Below are 15,170 nucleotides of genomic sequence, written 5' to 3'. Positions count from 1 at the left end.
CTTGAAAACCAGTCTGGCAAAATACGTGTGCTTCCTGTGATCCAGCATTTCCACTCTTAGGAACATCAAAGAAATGTGTCCATCAGGAGTCAGGTACAGTAACACTCTTTGCATTGGTGTTTTGTAAGAGACCATGCTGGGAAAACAACCAACCAACCAACCACTTTCACTAGTAGTTAATATTTTCCTATACTGGAGTACTAAACAGCAGTAAAAATGTATCTAAAGCCAGAATCACCATCAAATTCAGTGATGACATTCAGTGAAAGAAGCAGACGTAGAAGAATATGTGTCATAGTAGCATTTCATAAAATTCCCTAAAGCAGAAAAAGCTGAACTCTAGTGTTATGAGAGATAACAGCATTGCTTTTCTTTTAATTTTTATTGGAGTATAGTTGATTTACAGTGTTGGATTATTTTCAAGTGTACAGCAAAGTGAATCAGTTTTATATATATTGTATTTAAAATATATTTATATATAAATACAGAATATATAAATAACATATTTATATCTAATTTAGATGTTTATTATATATTTATAAATATATACAATTTATATTGTATATATATTTATATATTTCTTTTCCCACATAGGCCATTATAGAGTATTGAGTAGAGAGATCCCTGTGCTATACAGTAGGTCCTTATTAGTTACTATTTTATATATAGTGTTGTGTATACATCAATCCCAATCTTCCAACTTATCCTCCCCTCTACCCCTAGGAACCATAAATTTTCAGCATTGTTTTATAACAGCTAAAAGGTAGAAATAATCTAGATGTCTATCAGTGGGGATATAGCTGAATGAATTATTGTATACTCATGTAATGGAATGTTAGATAACAAAATGAGCAGATCCCAACATACAGCAACATGGATGAACTGTATAAACACCATGTTGTGTGAGAGAAGCAAGACACAAAAGAATATATGGTTCTTTGTATATACATTTCAAACATAGGCACAAGTCTAATGTTGAAGTCAGAATATCAGATAGCTTTAGGGTGAAGGGAATGGATGGTGCTGGGTGGGTGATGGATATTTCTTTGTGTTAATCCCTTGGGTGATACATTTGTGTTTTATGTACATTTCTCTTTGCATGATTTATTTCGCAATTTGAGAAGGTTTAGCAATGAGAGATAGAGTCTGCCTTGGATTCTTTCTGCTTGGGTTCATTTCCGAGCTCTGCTGCTTTCCAACTGTGTAGCTTTGGGAAATTTATTTAGCAGCCCTGGGCCTCAGTTTCATATCTATAATGTGAAGATAATAAACCTATTTTATAAGATTTGTTGCAAAGAAGAGACAAATATTGGAATCTTTGCTAAGATATTAAACACAACAACAGCTGGCACATAGTAAGGGCTGACTCATTGCCAACTCCTGCTATTGTTTTTGTTGGTATCATTGCTAGTTTATTTGTTGAAAAGAATTTTTAACTCCCATTGGAATTACATTATATTTAGAAATCTCTCATGGCTCTCCATATAGGCTAATTTTTTGTTATGGTCTCAGAAAAGTTTACTTTTTTCAATGTCCATGTTATTTCATAAATAATCATCAAGTATTTTATAGTTGTATTTTGTAAAGTAGAATTTGTGTTTTGTAATATATATGTATATGCTATATAGATATATGTATATATATGTATATATGTAGCATATATATGGCATATAATAGCTAATACATATTATGACTTACTGCTGCCAGCATGGTTCTAAGCATTATGTAGTAGTGAAAGTCGTTCAGTCGTGTTTGACTCTTTGCTACCCCATGGACTATACAGTCCATGGAATTCTATGGGCCAGTATACTGGAGTGGGTAGCCGTTCCCTTCTCCAGGGCATCTTCCCAATCCAGGGATCAAACCCAGGTCTCCTGCGTTGCAGGCAGATTCTTTACCAGCTGAGCCACCAGGGAAGCCCAAGCCTTATGTAGATGAACACTTGCAGTCCTGTGCAAAACCTGCATTTTACGCAGGGAGGAACTGAGAGAGTTTAAGATGGCTAGTATGTGGTCTGAGATTCAGTCTGGCCTGGCTTCCCTGATAGCTCAGTTGGTAAAGAATCCGCCTGCATTGCATGAGACTTGGGTTCAATCCTTGGGTTGTGAATATCCCCTGGAGAAGGGAAAGGCTACCCACTCCAGTATTCTGGCCTGGAGAATTCTATGGACTGTATAGTCCATGGAGTCGCAAAGAGCCGGACCAACTTTCACTTTCAGAGTCCACATCTATCCTACCACTCTATGCTTGGAAAGCTGCTCATTTTTCTATTTTTATTTGGCCACTGGCCAATTTGACTTAATCTGATTTTTAGTTGATTTTCTTAGGTTTCCAGGAAGCCACCTATATCATTTGCAAGTACGTTTTTTTTGTATACTATTCAATTAGTCTTGTTCTTGCCTTATTGCTTTGATTTTAACTTTCAGAAAAGTGTTTATAAAGATAATACAGTGGACATTCTGCTGTTAGTCTGATTAAATGGAAATACCTCTGTTTTTTACATCTATAAGAATGACATGGACTGTTGACTCAAGGGTGTTTTCTTTATGTTAATGGTATGTTTTTTAATTTTTGAGTTTACCAAATGGTTTTTCAGTTGTTCATTCTGTTTTGTTTTAAAATCAGGGATGGACTTTAAACTATATCTATAAGATGACTGATTGATTTTTCTGTGTCACAATATTAATGTGATGAATTATATTAATACATAACCTAATATTGAATGGGCTTCCCTGGTGGCTCAGATGGTAAAGAATCCACCTGCAATACAGGAGACCCAGGTTCAATCCCTGGGTCAGGAGGATCCTCTGGAGAAGGAAATACCCACTCCAGTGTTCTTGCCTGGAGAATTCCATGGACAGAGGATCCTGGTGGGCTACAGTCCATGGGTTGCAAAGAGTCAGTCATGACTAAGTGACTTCACTAATATTGAATCATCTCTCCTTTTCTAGAATTTTTAACATAATGCTGAATTTCATTTGCTAAAATTTCGGTAAGATTTTTGCATGTATAAATACAAGTGAGATTGGCCTGCAGTTCTCTACCATTTTTGTTAGGTTTTGGCATTGGGTGAATTCTAGCTATGTAAAGGGAATCTGGAAGATGTGTGTCTTTTCATGCTTTATATACTGCATTTTAAAAATAAGTTTTGAGTGCATTTTCTGAAGTGGCCGCCTAATGATATTCATCTCTTCATCTCTTGGTTATCTTCAGATATAAGCAAAAGTAGAGAGAGAGATTGGTATCTTTTAATTGAAGTATAGTTGATGTGCAATATTATGTGAGTTTCAGGTGTACAGTATAGCAATTTGCAAAAAGATTATACTCCATTTATAATTATTATAAAATATTGGCTATATTCCCCTGTGCTGTACAATATATCCTTGTGGATTATTTTATACATAATAGTTTATATCTCTTAATCCCCTACCCCTATCTCCCTCCTCCACCCTTTCCTCTCCCCACTGGTAACCACCAATTTATTCTCTATATCCGTTTCTGTTTTGTTATGTTCATTGGTTTGTTGTATTTTTTTTTTAGATTGCACATCTAAGTGATATCATTCATTGTTTGCCTCTCTCTGACTGCCTTATTTCACTTAGCATAATCTCTAAGTCCAACCATGGTGTTCCAAATGGCAAAATTTCATTATTTTTTATGGCTGAGTAATATTCTATTGTTTATATATGCCACATCTTTATCCATTCATCTTTTGGTGGACATTTAAGTTGCTTCCTTATCTTGGGAATTGTAAATAAATTCTGCTGTGGACATTGGGGGGCATGTAGAGGTTGGTATCATTCTTTTCAGCTCTCATCTCATTTTGTCTTTCTCTTGAGTATAATGAACCTTGCTACTTAAAGCATGGTTTGAGGTTTAGCAGCATGGATACTGCCCAGGAACTTGTTCCAAATGGATGCAATCATGCGCATATAATCACAGGCACCAATCAACTTTGCGTACTCTACTCGTTAAAGGCAAATCATAGGTTCTGCCCCCACTCTTGTTGTAGATTTTAAACTACCATTAATCATGTTGTTTTGAGATGTTTGAGTTAGTCCTTGAACTTTTCACAGTTTGTCTAGGGTCCTGGAAAGGAAAGTCAAAGGGTATAAAGTTTTTAAAGGCGTGCATAACTGTTGTCTAGTTGCTTTTCAGAAAATCAGTACCTTTTTTTTTACATGACAAACAAATGGCAACATTGACAGTTCATCAGTGTGCCTTTTCTGCCAACTAGGGATCGTTAAATAATAAGAAAGCAGGAAAGAGGAAAAGTGTAAATTAAAAATCCTTATCATAAATACTTTGATTGATAACGGAGAGCCCGAAGGTTATTTGAATTCATTTTTGACAGTCTGAAACTATTTAGTCAATTCACTATTTCTGATCAAATGGAATTCAGTGTATTTGTTAAGAAACTTTTGGGTATCTTATCTAGTGTTAATGACTCAGACAGTAAAGAATCTGCCTGCAATGCAGGAGACCCAGGTTCGATACCTGGGTCAGGAAATCCCCTGGAGTAATGGCTACCCACTCCAGTAGTCTTGTCTGGAGAATCTTATGGACAGAGGACCCTGGCGGGCTACAATCCTTGGGGTTGCAAAGAGTCAGACATGACTGAGCAACAAGCACTTATCTAGTGTTAGATACCGTTAGTGAGAGAAGAGAAATATGCCAATATTTGTGCCTATAAGGCTTCTGGGAGTCTTATGATATTGTTTACATTTTTTTCATCTTTCTACAAAATGTAAACTTCAATTTTTAAAAGTTCATACTGGATTTCACCTTGCCTGGGGTTTCTGTGGGTTGAAGAAATTTGAAAATCTTCCAAGGTGATAAAAACAAAGTTATCTTTTCCTGTCTTTTAGCAACAACGTACTGTCTACAGACTGACTCTAGTGAAGGCATGGAACGTGGATGAGCTCCAGGCCTATGCCGAGCTGGTGTCCCTGGGGAATCCTGACTTCATCGAGGTGAAGGTAAGCCCCGGGTGGCCAGTGCCGGGCACACTTCCCCTGGCACTTTGCTGGCCACGGTGGGGTTACAACCTTCTAAAACCCTACACGAGGTCCTGGATGTTTGATTTATTTATGCAAAAATATTAATCAAGATCCTGGCACTGTTCTAGCCACTGGGGATAAGAACAGTAAAGACCAAGCATTTGCTCTCATGTATAAAAAGCTTATATTTTAGCGAGCCATAGACTGTCAACAGAAAATAAATGTACTGTCCACTACATAGTAACTTTAATATGCGGAGAAGTAGAACACAGTTATAGTGAGTAATTGTTTGACATTTGAATAAACCTTAGCTATGGAAAACTTCAAATATATACAGAAGTAGAGAGACTGATGTAATGAACTCCCATCCATCCATTACCCAGCTTCAAAAATTACCAGCTCATGTTTCAGCTGTACTCCTGCCCATTTTCCTGCCCTTACCTATTATTTTCAAGCAAATCCTCACATTATACCATTACCTATAGCTGTTTCAGTGTGTATTTTTAAAAGATATGCACTCACTTTAAACACTTATTCAGAATACTGTTCTTACAACTAAATCGTTTTAATAGTAATTTCTTAAGTTTGGGGGCATATAAGATTTAAAACTTGACTGATTAACAGTTGAAATAGAGTTGATTTACAATATTGTATTAGTTTCAGGTATACAGCAAAGTAATTCAGTTATATATATTTTTTTCAGATTATTTTTTATTATAGGTTATTATAAGATATTGAATATAGTTGCCTGTGTTAGATAGTAAATCCTTGTTGCTTGTCTACTTTATGTATAGTAATGTTCATTGATTAATCCCATACTCCTAATTTACTCTTCCCTTTCCCCTTTGGTAATAACTAAGTTTGCTTTATATGTCTATGAGTCTGTTTCTATTTTGTATGTAGATTCATTTGTATTCTTTTCAAGATTCTTCACGTAAATGACCCCCTGTAACATTTGTCTTTTTTTGACTAGTATGATATTCTCTAGATGATCTGTGTTGCTGAAAATGGTAATATTTTATTCTTTTTAATGCCTGAGTAATATTCCATTGTGTATATACATTATATCCTCTTAAACCAACTGTCTTGGTTATGTGAAAAGGGTAGTTGCTCAGTCGTGTCTGACTCCTTGCGACGCTATGGACTGTAGCCCACCAGGCTCCTGTGTGCATGAGATTCTCCAGGCCAGAATACTGGAGTGGGTTGCCATTTCCTTCTCCAGGGGGTCTTCCCGACCCAGGGATCGAACCTGGGTCTCCTGCATCACAGGCAGATGCTTTACCCTCTGAGCCACCAGGGAAGCTGGGGTTATTTGAAAATCTAGATCCAAATAAGGGTTAGAATTGGATTATTTCTGTCTTTAATTTCTTTTAGTCTATTAGTTCTGCTAGTAATTAATTCCCCTAGTAATTTATTTTGTTGGAAAAAATGGGTCATTTATCCTGGTTAGTTCCCTGTATTTAAATTTTAGATTTTGCTCTATTACATATTCTTCTGCCCCATATATTTTCTTTGGGTTAGTAGTTAGATCAAAAGAAGATTGATCAGGGGTGTGTGTGTGTGTGTTTGCATTTCAAGACGATTTCATTGGTGACGATTTCTAGCAGGCGGCATTTAATGTCATATTTTTGCCCGTGTTTCTTTGGGATAAATACCTGTAAGTGGATTGATGTGTGAGAGGATACATGGATATGCTGTTTTGCTAGATACTATGGTTGGCTGTTTTAGATTTCGTAAGCAGGAAGGTTTTTTGAGGAGATTACTCTTTTAAAAATTGATACCTGAGTAGGAAGAAGCAACACAATATTCAAAGGCTTGGGGTCAGAGCATTCTGGGCAGATGACACAGCTAGTCTGCAAGAGGGCCTTTGTGACCTCTGGGGTGGTTGGAGTTGGCTGTGGTACAAGATGAATCAGAGAAGAGGGCTGGGGCCAGATTTTGTTAGGCCTTTCGCACAAGGATAACAGAATCAAATTTTACACTAAGTTTAATGATAAAACTTTTTTTTATACTTGGTGTACTTGGAAAGGATTTTAAAAGCTAGAGAGTGATGAGATCTGATTTATGATTTTAAAAGATCACCCTGCTGTTGCTGTGAGTTGGTTTACAAGGGCAGTAGTAGAAGTAGGTAGACCAGTAACAAAACTTTTGCCAAGCAAGAGGTGTGATGGCTTGGGGAAGGTCTTTGGTGATATAGTTGGAGAGGGGTGGGTGCTTCCGTGATGAATATTGAAAGTAGATCCAATCGAACTTATTAGATGATGTAGGAAATGACAGAACAAAAGGTATCAAAATAGTACCTGGGTTTTTGGCTTAAGCAACTGTGTGGATGTGGAACAATTTGCTGATGTGAAGAAGACCAATGGAGAAGAGAGGCCGATTTGGGGAGCGATTTCATGAGTTTTGTGTTAGCCTGAGTAATTTGAGATAGCTTTTAAATATCTAAGTGAAGTCACTCAGTTGTGTCCGACTCTTTGCGACCCTGTGGACTGTAGCCCACCAGGCTTCTCTGTCCATGGGATTCTCCAGGCAAGAATACTGGAGTGGGTTGCCATTTCCTTCTCCAGGGGATCTTCCTGATCCAGGGATTGAACCCAGGTCTCCTGCATTGCAGGCAGATGCTTTAACCTCTGAGCCACCAGGGAAGCCCTAAGTGTAGGTTCAAATAAGCCATAGGTTATATAAGCCTGGAGTCCTGGGGATGAGACAAGCCTGGCAATAATGACTTGGAAGTCGTCAGCATGAGACAGTAAGTAGTTAAAGCTGTAGAATATTAAGAGGCAGATAATATGCTAGGCTTTCATGGACAACTAAGAATATGCAAAAATGAGAGAAAGTGACCAGAAAATTCACCTAATCTCTCAGAGCTCCATTCTTCCATTCATGTTTATGAAGCTGGGTGCCCTCTGTCATGTCAAAGGATATTTCTTAGAGCTATCTTTTAGTAAGTTCAGCGTTCTGTATGACTGTCTTCTGGAGGGATGGGGAGGTTGGAGCAGATGAAATATTGCTATCTGAGTGTGTAGCAATCTCTAGTCAGGTCAAAGACACTTTTAAAGTTGTTCTTAATTTCAAAAGGCTCCTCTTGGCAAGAACTCTAATGATGCAAAGATACAAACTACATCTTAAATATATGCCTTGGCTTAACAAAACCTTGCCAGTGTCAAGGATTAGTGGTGGTTTAATTGATGACTTAGCTATTAAAGAATGTTGCTTCAAATTATATTGCAGTAAAACATCTGTTATTAAGCAACTTGGCTGGATCACACCATCACCTTTTTTTCTCCTTCCTTCTTTCTTTGCAGTCATGTTTTCTGTAATGAACAAGATATTTTATAATCTGAAAAGAATCAACCAGAATTATTTTTTAATGAAAGATGACCACTTTGTAAACAGTGTAATTCTCTAATGGGCATTTTGTATTTGGACAAAGTATTGCTATAACTTGAAAACAGGTGAAGCCTTCTTGCGTGTAGCTGAGATGTTATAATGACATAGTTTCTTTCAAACAAGATTTCCATTTTACTGTTTTATCCTTGCCTTTAACAAATATTTCTGTGCTCTCTCCACATGCCAGGCCTCGTCAAAGCACCATAGGTACAGATTTTGTGCCTAAATTTGGATATGCTGTTTGGGAAATGGATGTCTTGCTGAGCAAGGCCACATCTGCAGAAGTAAAATGAGCTACTTGGAGAGATTTTTTTTTTTTTGAAAAATTCTTGGAGAAGTGTGTAATCTAATCATGATGTAAAATGTCATATTTAAATTATAAAATATAGGGTAACAGAAAACAGTTTGTGTTGTACCAGGAGAAAGTATGTGATGGTCACTTGACTCTGTAATATCAAGTACCTGGGCCTTTTTTTAAAAAATTTTATTGATTGATTGATTTTTGGCTGTGCTGGGTCTTTGTTGCTGTGTGTGGGCTTTCTCCAGTTGTGGTGAGTGTGTGCAGCTCCATTAGAGACAGGATGTGGGTCTGAAGGCAGAAGACTAGGCCCTTTGACCTTTAGCAAACGGATGAATTAGGAAAAAATTCACACGCTGACACGGTGGTGCCTGGAGATTTATCTCTTACCTGTGAAGTGATGTGTTAGTCGCACAGTCGTGTCCAACTTTTTGTGACCCTACGGATTGTAGCCTGCCAGCCTACTCTGTGCATGGGATTTTCCAGGCAAGAATACTGGAGTGGGTAGCCATTCCTTCTCCCAAGTATCTTCCTGACACAGGGATGAACCTGCATCTCCTGCACGGGCAGGCAGATTCTTTACCGTCTGAGCCACTAGGGAAGCCCATCCTGTATCTATCTCTTGGTAAAAAAAAAAAAGTCTCCCAGGGTCCAACCTTCAAAAGGAGTTAGTGTTAAAGCTTAATAGTACCTCAAGGTCACACGAATGCCCCAAAGATGTGAAGTTGATAATATAAGATGACCCTGGGATAGTGATATACCTGGGGCTCTCAGATTCCATTCATATGCTTTCCCTGGATTTCCTGGATGTGTGTGTGAATGTGGAGGGTGTAGCCGTGTCTCTCATAGTCTCCAGTGGGGGAGATGTGTAAACTTTGCTGTATTCCTAAAAGGTTCTGATGTCACCTGGGACAGATTACTCACCTTCATTGAGCCTAAATTTCCTCAGTATTAAAATTAGACTAATAATTTCAATTTAATAGCTTTGGTTGAGAATTCTAGGGGGTAACTTATGCCTGGGGTCAATAACTGCTTAGATCACTTTCCATCAAGCATATTATTAAAAATGAATCGATAGAAGCTGCTTATTATATCGATTTTCTCTTTACTTTCACTTTTAGTCTCATAAAACCTCTCTCTGTTCCATTCCCTGTAAATTATCATGTATTTTGGGTTCATTAGGCTTAAATGGGCCTCTATTTGCTAGCCTGAGAAACTTAACCATTGTTATTTGCTTACTTGTTTAAGAAAATGTGTTTGGCGTTGTAAACATCTGCCTTATTGAGAAGCTTTCATAGCACAATCCATTTTGTAAATGAAATACTGTCTTTGTATTCTGTGCCTAGCACTGCACTTTGAGAGGAGTAAGTGCAGTAATTATTTGTTGTCAAATGATTTAAAACCTTCTTCCCGTTAGCACTGTGACTCTCGACAGAGCTCAGTCCTTGCAGAATGCGCCTTGCAAAACAAATGACTTAGCATACCTCACCCTGTTTCTGCACACAAACGTTAAGGAATGTTGGTCATATCGGTCAGATTCCTTACAATTGTTAGTTGTTCAAGTATGTAGCAATACCTGAGCAGTGCTTTCAGTCGGTTCATAATCATTAAAGAGCAGAGAAGTCATGAGAGATATGAAGGAAATTTTGTATTAGAAAAGAGTTATGAAGTCTAATGTCATGGAAGAAATGTGTGACTTGGTCTTAGAACAGATTGGTTGAGGGTTCAGAGAACAAGGTACAGTTTCTGCCCTTTGAGAGCTCAGGATTTAGACACATCTTTATGTGCGTTATCTGGTAAGAGATATGCACAAGACATGACAAATTTGGGATTAGATGGGATGGGGGTTTCTGGCAGAAGATCAAAAAAATGGTGGGAAAAAAAAATGGTGGCGATTTTAGCTGGGGAAAGACTGGATGCTGAGTCTAGTAAGAAGGCCTCAGGTGCTATGCTGAGAAATTTGGGCTGGTATTGGAGGAGGGTGCTGGCAGTGATTGAAGCATTTTTAAAACGGACATGTATTGCTGCAAAAAGTCATGAAGACAACATTTCTTCTGTCCTCAAAATGATCAGGGACAAAAGAATAATATCAGCAGCCTTTTGATACCCAGTCAGTATAATTAGAATTTCAAGAGCCAAAGTACTGCTCTTCCCATAGACTTTGAATCCCCAGGTGAACTTTCTAAGCAGCCTGTAAAAAAGACCTACCTGGTGGCCCCCATCTCCTTGAGCAGAGTGGTCCCTCCAGAAGACACCAGTGTAATGTAATGGGGTGTGTGTGTGTGTGTGAGTCACTTAGTCGTGTCCTACTCTTTGTGACCCCATGAACTGTAGCCCACCAGGCTTCTCTGTCCTTGGGATTCTCCAGGCAAGAATACTAGAGTGGGTTGCCATTTCCTTCTCCAAATGTAATGCTGTGGGTTGTGCTTTTCACCACAAATATCAAGACACGTAAGTGGTCCTGCTCCTCGGGAACTTTCTTTGGGTCTGCCTGTCACTCCTCAGCCTGCAGATAACTCCTCAGCCGCCACATTCTTCCCATCTGTTTTCTTAAGGACGTTGTTTTTTCAAAGTTGTGAGGAAAGAACACGGTGGTGGTGATAAATGGAGTGGGGGTTGTGCTGGTAGGAGAAGGTGGCAGAGAGCTGTGGTCTGAGGGAAAAGGAGACATTTTGAGACAGTTCAGGGCAAGTGTGATCAGGAATCAGGTCCAGGCGGTTCATAAGTAGATAGGAGTGTGGCGTGAAGTGAAGTAGCCCGTGCAGAGTGGGGAGCACCGGAGGGGCAGCTGCCAGAGACCAGCTCACTGGTGGGTGCTGTGCTTTGTCACACAGTCATGTCCGACTCTTTGCAACCCCATGTATTGTAGCCCGCCAGGTTCCTCTGTCCATGGAATTCTCCAAGCAAGAATACTGGAGTGGGTTGCCATGCCCTCCTCCAGGGGATCTTCCCAACCCAGGGATCAAACGCAGGTCTCCCTCATTGCAGGCGGATTCTTTACCATCTGAGCCACCAGGGAAGCCCCCTGTTCACTGGGGCCGGTTTCTACCTGTTGCAGTTGTGTCACGATGAAGGCTCGGGCTCTGTAGTTGGCTCAGGAAGTAACCCATACTGCCCACCTCTGAGGATTTTGTCTGGCTAGAAAGAGAATTTTTACACGAAAATACTTTGTTAATTTTAAGGTTATCATGTGAACATATAGAGAAAGTGAAGGCCTAGTGATGACCTATGACAATCACTCTTTCCTTTCCAAACCAAATCTTTCCTTAGCATATTGTGCTTTATTATTGCTGAATAATCAATGTTAAGTGAAAATGGCTCAGTCGTGTCCGACTCTTTGTGACCCCATAGGCTATACAGTCCATGAAATTTTCCAGTCCAGGATATTGAAGTGGTAGCCTTTCCCTTCTCCAGGGGATCTTCCCAACCCAGGGATCGAACCCAGGTCTCCCACATTGCAGGCAGAATTTTTACCAGCTGAGCTACGAGGGAAGCCCAAGAATACTGGAGTGGGTAACCTATCCCTTCTGCAGGGGATCTTCCCAACCCAGGAATCGAACCAAGGTCTCCTGCAAAGGTGATTCTTTACCAGCTGAATCTCAAAGGAAGCCCAAGTACAAGGCATAATCTGCGCCTCCTGGGAATCTTGCATGATAACCACTACACCAGCGGCATGCTAAATCAATTAAACTGTTTTCCAAAGCCATTGTCATGAATATAAGATCTTACCTAAAACCTCTGCTTCAGTGAATTAAGGTAAATATTAAAAATAAATTCCTCTGAATTAGCCACTATCTGCTTGGTTATTCATATAATTCGTCCATCATAAACAGTATTTAAAGTGAAGTAAAGTTCATATTTATGGCTAATTTGACTTAGGAATAAATCATTTTCATGTGTGTTTAATCCATTTGGGCAAGTTCAGTACAATTTTTCAACTATGCTTTTTTAAAGAGTTTTAAACTATTGTTTGCTTTTTTTATTCAGCTAAAATCCGAACTCAGTTTAATGAATTCTGTAAATCATTGGGCTAACAGAGAAGATTCTCTAGTTTATTGTAATTAAGCTGGGTTACCTCTAGTTTATGTTCAGCAAAGGTCATCTCAGTGTAGTATACAATAGTCTTTGAACAGCCATCTGGAGTGGAGGGTTTTGCAGAACTCATCTGAGTTTTTGGCCCCCTCCCAGCTCTGCCATCTGTAGGGTCACGATCACTCTGCTTTGCTCATTGTGAGCTTTTCATTTAATGTCATTCTACCCCCTCCAGTCTGTGCGTATGTGTGCATCTCAGAGAGAGCATCTTTTTTTATTTTATTCTTTACTTAGTAGCAACATATCTAGACTATTCAAATCTTTTTTTCAAGTAAGTTTGATTTCTTAGGTATTTAGAGAGCCTACAAAGTTAAGATATATTCCTTATTATTGAAAATTAGTCATTAATCACTTATCACTATGTAACTTACCAGTTAAAGAAATTAGTTATGGAACTTTTGGCTGTCAGGTAGAATTCAAGAGAGTTAAAAACCAATTTATCTTAATGCATTTGTACTGAATGAGAGAATCTCTATAGGGGTAGATACATGTATATATGTGTGTGTGTGTATGTGTATATGTGTGTGTATGTATATATATATATGTATTTCTACAAATGTATTTTCGTTTTGGCATGATTCTGTGTTTATATTGGGTTGGCCAAAAAGTTTGTTTGCGTTTTCCCATAACATCATATGAAAAACTTGAATGAACATTTTGGCCAACCCAATACACATCCACATACAACATATATTACAAAGTGGTCTCTTTAGAGAATAATTTGAAAGGAATCCCTATCTGGCCCTTTACAGAAAGTTTACCAGCCTCAGGTTTCCTTGATAGCTCAGTTGGTAAAGAATCTGCCTGCAGTGCAGGAGACCCTGGTTCGATTCCTGGATCGGGCAGATCTACTGGAGAAGGGATAGGCTACCCACTCCAGTATTCTTGGGCTTCTCTTGTGGGTCAGCTGGTAAAGAATCCACCTGCCATGTGGGAGACCTGGGTTTGATCCCTGGGTTGGGAAGATCCCCTGGAAAAGGGAATGGCTACCCACTCCAGTATTCTGGCTTGGAGAATTCCATGAAATGTACCATCCATGGGGTCACAGAGAGTTGGACATGACTGAGCGACTTCCACTATCTTACCAACCTCAAATCTAAGCTTTACTCGAAAATGGGAGCTCATCTTATTTCCCCAGTCAATAAATTATTCATTGAATTTTTGTGGGTGTCAGCTATACCTCCATTATTATAATCCCATGACAGTCACTTTCTTATACTGCATGAGTGAATCTGATTGGAAAGGTACTGATTGAATCGGTTGAAAAGTATTATTGTGAGTAGACTGTGCAGATGGCGATGTAGCACAAAGCACAGGTACCCAAGCCCCCAGCTTTGTCAGAGTGCAGAGAGCCTTGGCCTGGGAGCCCTAGTGCTATTTTTGTCAGTTGCTACTTGTATGAGCTTCTAAGCAAATTTTATCATCTTTGTATTACTTTTTCTTCACTTTAAAATATGGATTGGATTGGCTTGGATTGGTTTGAAAGTGTGTTAGTCGCTCAGTCATGTCCGATCTCTTTATGACCCCATGGACTGTAGCCCACCAGGTTCTTCTGTCCGTGGAATTCTCCACATAAGAATACTAGAGTGGGTAGACATTCCCTTCTCCAAGGGATCTCCCCAACCCAGAGATTGAACCCGGGTCTCCTGCATTGCAGGCAGATTCTTTACCGTCTGAGCCACCGGGAAGCCCTGGATTGGTTTGTTGGATGACCTCTAGAAGCGTGTCTGGGTCTGAAGCTCTTACTCTGTGACATTTGAATAGGCCTGTAACTGTCTGTTTCCACAGGGTGTTACCTACTGTGGAGAGAGTTCGGCGAGCAGTCTTACCATGGCCAACGTGCCCTGGCACGAGGAGGTGGTGCGCTTTGTCTGTGAGTTGGTGGATCTGATCCCCGACTATGAAGTCGCTTGTGAACACGAGCATTCCAACTGTCTACTAATAGCTCACAAGAAGGTAAGAACAGCTCAGGTATGCGTTCTTCCATCACCCTTGTCCTTCTTGCTCCCTTCTTCTCTTTTCTCTTTATTTTTCCCTTCACCTTATTATAGTGAAATAATAAGTGAATAATAATAATATAATAATATAGTGAAACAATTCTACTTGTTTGCTACCTTTCCTATAATGAACTTTAAGAAAACCCTGAATTCTGTCTGTTGGACTCATAAACCCCCTTTTCTGTGTGAGATTGCTTCATTTTCAGCCCTCACTCAGGCACTTGAAGTGCCTTCTGGCTTGTAATTGGCACATCCTGAGAAACAAAACAAAACACCCTTGTAATAACCTCTAGTCCTTTACCTAGAATGACAAGGGAAAGCTAAAATAGTAAACAACCCTCGTATGATATAGTTTTTGACTGTCAGAAGAAATATTGAGGTGTTTATCAAATT

The 15,170-nt window shown here is 39.2% G+C and overlaps 1 protein-coding gene and 1 non-coding gene across 2 annotated transcripts in view; one reads left to right on the top strand and one right to left on the bottom strand.

Moving 5' to 3' along the window:
* Window positions 1–15,170, top strand: part of LOC147345037 (S-adenosyl-L-methionine-dependent tRNA 4-demethylwyosine synthase TYW1) — a 148,374-nt gene that overhangs the window by 112,235 nt on the left and 20,969 nt on the right. Inside the window, exons 14-15 of the mRNA XM_086374693.1 lie at window positions 4,869–4,979; window positions 14,569–14,736. Coding sequence (XP_086230819.1) covers window positions 4,869–4,979; window positions 14,569–14,736 — 279 coding nt within the window. The remainder of the gene's footprint in view (window positions 1–4,868; window positions 4,980–14,568; window positions 14,737–15,170) is intronic.
* On the bottom strand, window positions 6,229–6,300 carry TRNAH-GUG (transfer RNA histidin (anticodon GUG)). The gene has a single exon. It is a non-coding gene; the product is annotated as a tRNA-His (tRNA).

This window comes from Bos grunniens, chromosome 25 (genome assembly GCF_055505025.1).
Source record: "Bos grunniens cultivar Pamir isolate PY7600 chromosome 25, Bosgru_T2T1.0, whole genome shotgun sequence".
Taxonomy (NCBI): domain Eukaryota; kingdom Metazoa; phylum Chordata; class Mammalia; order Artiodactyla; family Bovidae; genus Bos; species Bos grunniens.
Note: the sequence above shows the minus strand (reverse complement) of the source record. Positions and strands in the feature narration are given on the sequence as shown.